At 51.7% G+C, this 4,558-nt stretch overlaps 3 protein-coding genes across 4 annotated transcripts in view; all 3 read right to left on the minus strand.

The window, feature by feature from the left end:
• Positions 1 to 4,558, minus strand: part of GCK (glucokinase (hexokinase 4)) — a 251,262-nt gene that overhangs the window by 106,707 nt on the left and 139,997 nt on the right. The window lies entirely within an intron of this gene.
• Positions 1 to 4,558, minus strand: part of MAT2A (methionine adenosyltransferase II, alpha) — a 16,944-nt gene that overhangs the window by 5,687 nt on the left and 6,699 nt on the right. The window contains exon 2 of the mRNA XM_010562899.1: positions 289 to 296. The gene's annotated coding sequence lies outside the window, so the exon portion shown is untranslated. The remainder of the gene's footprint in view (positions 1 to 288; positions 297 to 4,558) is intronic.
• Positions 193 to 4,558, minus strand: part of LOC104828904 (histone H2A.V) — a 4,737-nt gene continuing 371 nt past the window's right edge. The window contains exons 1-5 of one of the 2 annotated variants that reach the window (XM_010562896.1): positions 2,423 to 2,986; positions 1,372 to 1,449; positions 787 to 900; positions 525 to 654; positions 193 to 276 (exon numbers count right to left, since the gene is read on the minus strand). In XM_010562896.1, the coding sequence (XP_010561198.1) occupies positions 215 to 276; positions 525 to 654; positions 787 to 900; positions 1,372 to 1,449; positions 2,423 to 2,524 (486 nt within the window). In that variant the 5' untranslated portion in view covers positions 2,525 to 2,986 and the 3' untranslated portion in view covers positions 193 to 214. Of the gene's footprint in view, positions 277 to 524; positions 655 to 786; positions 901 to 1,371; positions 1,450 to 2,422; positions 2,987 to 4,558 lie in introns of those variants that run through there. The other variant, XM_010562897.1, reaches the window with a different exon arrangement.

Genomic DNA, 4,558 nt, shown 5'->3' on the forward strand with positions numbered 1-4,558 from the left:
CCCGACTGCTGCCGCCTGGCAAGGTACAACTTTGTGTCAAACTTTAAATCTAAAGCCCATACCAATGTTTTCTCCTCTCTACAGTCAATTGTCTATGCTCTTCCTTTGAACTATGACTTAAAAAAAATTCCACGTATCCCCAAGATTTCTTCTGTCCCAGGTACAGTACGATGACGGGAGGGAGACGGCTGCTTTTTTTTTTTTTTCCTCCTCTCTATGCCGTTTTTTGTTGTCCCTTCTTCCCAATCAGAGACTTGTGGATGTGGGGGATAACACCTGCAGAGAGAAGAAGAGGACTCCCATCAGATACTTCCCAAAAAGCTCCAAGAAAATCTCAATTCCCAGCAGAGTTTTGTGATAACCCGGCACAAACGTTTCCTTCCAGTCAGATCTGGGAAAGCAGTGAGCCGCTGGTATTTATGCCAAATTCCCATGTGTTTTCCTGTATTCTTCCCCCGCCTTCTCACTAAAATTCCCAGTTAGGGACAGGAACAAGGGAAGGGGGCAGCAAGGACGATACCCACCTCCACCGGCAATGGTGGCTTTGATCAGGGAATCCAACTCTTCATCGCCACGGATCGCCAGCTGCAAGTGACGGGGAGTGATCCGCTTGACTTTGAGATCCTTCGAAGCATTCCCCGCCAGCTCCAGCACCTGCCGAGAAATCGGGAAGACACTCGGGATCCCGAGGGACGCAGGATTTATTTTTTTTTCTAATTTATTTTATTTATATTTTGTTTTGGTTTGGTTTTTTTAAATGGAGGAAGGCAAAGCGTGGGGACCTACCTCAGCAGTGAGGTACTCGAGGATGGCGGCGCTGTAGACGGCAGCGGTGGCACCCACTCGCCCATGACTGGTGGTGCGAGTCTTCAGGTGTCTGTGGATCCGGCCCACCGGGAACTGGGGTGGGAGCAATCAACACCTCCTTAACACCTAGAGCCCCCCATACACCATAGGCCCCAAGCGACTTCCCACCCTGCGTGTCTACGGCTTCCAGGAGCTCCTAGAATGACGTTAATGACGTTAACATGAGTTTTAACGAGGGCACGGCTGAGGGAGACACAAAGCCAGATCTTCCCCGCACTTTTCCCCATGGGATTCCATCATAATTATCCAAATTAATCCTCACACCCTCTCTGTAGGAGAGACAGATCCTGCCCAAGTCAGGACACAGCTGGGAGCAAACAGCCCCCATGGTCCTCATCCCTCCATGATGACGACACAAATCACAAAACATTAAGTTTTTTACCCAAAAAGAAAAATAAAAGAAGAGGGTTTGGGGCAACCTGCCCATCAGGAAGTGGAGGTTTTACTCAGAAATTCACATTTTATGATGATATTGGGGAACCAGCAGGCGCCGCTGTGCCTCACCTGCAGCCCGGCTCTCTGTGAGCGCGACACCGCCTTCGCCTTGGCCTTCCCACTGTCCTTCCCCGCCTTACCACCAGCCTGCAAGAGAGAAACGCACCTATTAATTAATCTTAATAAAGCCAGAGAGACCTGCTGCACTGTAATCCAGAGGCAAACACGCTCTCTGGCGCTGCAGGAAACTTGTGGCCTCTCGAACAACCCAAAATGAGGTGAATTCGAGGGGACAAGGTGGGGGCTTGAGGGGTGCAGCAGCTGCTTTATCGCCCTGGGCGTCTCCCTCTCTCATTTCCTGCTACTGCTATTCCCATTATTTTCCAGTAAATACCAAACGGGGGGAAAACCAGCCAAAAGAACCCATTTGGTTTGGTGGTTTGGTGTTTGTTTTTTTTTTTTCCAGCAGTTGTGAGAATGGTTTGATTTCAGACTCGTTTGCTCTGCTCTGAAGGCACACGCTGAGACAGGTCGCACGGCAGGATGCTGTTTCTGTACATAGGAATTTGCAGCCCAGGCCTTTGGAATTCAAGGGCAATCCCCTTCCTGCTCCGGAGCGGAAAATCATCAGGGAGCCCCAGAAATCACAGATTTAATAAAATATTGCGTTGTAGGGGGCGGCTGAAACCCCGAAGTGCAAGAGTTTGGAAGCCACCAAGAAATGAGGAAGAACTAAATGTGGGTTTGCCAGGCTCTCTCACATCCGCCTTAAGGAAATCGATCGATTCAAGGGATATTGAAAGAAACCATGATGTCACTAACAGCTAACGAGAGCCATTTCTAATGAAGGTGAGAGCAGCAGAGGGACGCAGCAGGCCAGTCAGAAAGAGCCTGCGCCCTCCACGTGAAAAATCACGTTACCAACCCAAAATCTGGTCCTTTTAAGAAACAACAGAAACTATAACCCGCAAAATTAAGTCTCCCAGCCCACGACGAGCAGAGAACTGCAGAGGGAAAGTGGGGCCCTAAAACACACTGGATACTGGTAATCCCTATTTTTACACCACATATCAATCCCCACAATCCCCATCCCCTTCTAAAAGAAGGAATTATGGCTTACTGTGAGGGAGCTGAAAGCTGCCACCAGGCCTTCCCACTCATTTAGGAGAACTGCAGGATCCAGAGATACCCAGGAGACAGAGGTGACGCTAACTGAGCGCATTAATCCTTAAAATAAGACACCAGCTTAACACGGGAATGTCCAAGATCCACGTCCCGTCCCAGTGAAGTGGGAGTTAACACCATGCGCTTGCACCGGCTGGGGAGCGCCAGCCCAGTTTAAAGGGGGAAATATTTAATCTGGAGGTGATAAAGCACGAAGCGGCGCTGGGCCAGGTTGGCAGGAGAGCCAGGCCGGCATCCCGCAGCACCAAGCACAGGTGGGTTCTTCCCCGAGGCTGCCAGCGGTGATCCGGCTGCGGGATTGCTGGCACCTGGCAAAACCGCTCAATGTTTTGGCAGCCGACACCCGGACAGGAGTGTCTGTAGAAGCAGTTGGCTCTCGTTTGTTAGGAGAGCGGCTGAGGGATGACTTGGAGACGTGTCTAGAATCGCTTTGAAGCGCCAACTTGACGCTGCCTTCACTGCAGTGAAGCATCAAGAGTTACTTTTATCAGTAGAAAACATCATTCAGTAAAACTTAAAAAAATCAGGAAGGGGGATTTGGGGATATTTCCTTGCTCTAGAAATAAAAGGCAGCTCTGGGAAAAGCCCTGGCTGTTCACACTGAGGGCTTTTATCAGCCAGCTGTGAATTTTCCCATTACTCCGTCAAGTTTTTCAGCCATCAGCTGCCCACCTGATGGTTCTTTACACGATATTTGACTAAAAAGAGGGAAGAAAAGTCTCACAGCAGAAGTACCGAGGGTTGTCTCCATCTTCACCAACGTCAAAACCCTCTGGGTTTGCAGAGGAAACACCGCAACAGTTTCCCACAGCTGAGCCGCCACCGGCTCCCTGCGGAAGCTCATCCCCCTCCCGGCCGCAGTCCCAGCGGAGGAACGAGGGCTCCTTGACAAACATAGCGTTCACAGCACACAGATCTCCTTCTCTTCCTCGGGAAGAAGCGCTTGCGGGGGCTAAGTTGGGTCGGAAACAGCAGTGATTCGATTCTTCATCTGGAGGGGACCATGCTGACAGGCACAGGAATGCGATGTCTCCTTCCCTTCTCCCCACAGAAGTCACTCGCTGAAAACACATTCCCATACCAAAACGCCACCAGATTTAACACACTGGATCTCTCGCAGCAGGCAAACAACTTTTTTTTTTTTCTTGTTGCTTCAAACACGACTAAAATACTTCAAAAAGCAACTTTTTATCTATTGCCACAAGTTCCGAGATACCCTCCGGCAAGAGTTGCATAATCTCAAAGCGTTTCCACGTCAACCCTCAGCAACCCCGGGCCCTTATCTCCCGCCTGGGAACCTCCTCTCCTCTGTATCCTAACTGACAGTTACAGACCCTGCAACCGTGACTTCCACAACTTTCAGACCCCAAGCCACACGAAGAAGGCATCAGGGAGGATTAAACCCCAACCTTCTCCTGCCACTGTTGCCACAGAATCAGACTCTGCCGAGAGCCAACGTGCACAGAGATGTCAGTTAGAATCTAAACTGTGGAAATCCAATGCTCCTTGGGGAAGGGGCTACCTCGGCAAGGCAGCCGGGCCGCTTGACAGGCATCCTTCAGGCCACTCTGACACGTTTTACACCCCTGACAGTCACTTCCTTACTACACAATCAACTTTTAAAATATATTAAGCACGGAAAGTAGCTGTAAAGAGGCAGTTTCCCTCCAAAAGCCGATGAAATAGAGGCAGTTTCCCTCCAAAAGCCGATGAAATAGAGGCAGTCACGGTGTCTCCCAGCCTCCCCGGGAAAGCTTTGACAGCACAACGGAGTCACCGGCTCCGCCGCTCGCTCTCCCTCCGGCCCGATCGGCGGGGCCGGCTTTTCGGGAAGCGGCACGAATCCTCTCCCGAGGGGCCTCGTCGGCGAGAAGCTTCGGTTACACAACGGCGGCGGCCCCGGGGACCGCGGGGGGGGGTATGGGGGGAGACAGCAGACCGAAACGGTTTTCGGCGCATTTCCAGGCGCCCTGTCAACGGGAGGCTGCCGCGGGAGCCCCGCGGGAAGGGCAGGGAGCGGCGCCGTGCCCAAGGTCACGGATCGGTGACAGAACCCGGCACAGGAGCCGCC

Source organism: Haliaeetus leucocephalus, unplaced genomic scaffold (assembly GCF_000737465.1).
Source record: "Haliaeetus leucocephalus isolate CR32 unplaced genomic scaffold, Haliaeetus_leucocephalus-4.0 Scaffold162, whole genome shotgun sequence".
Classification (NCBI taxonomy): domain Eukaryota; kingdom Metazoa; phylum Chordata; class Aves; order Accipitriformes; family Accipitridae; genus Haliaeetus; species Haliaeetus leucocephalus.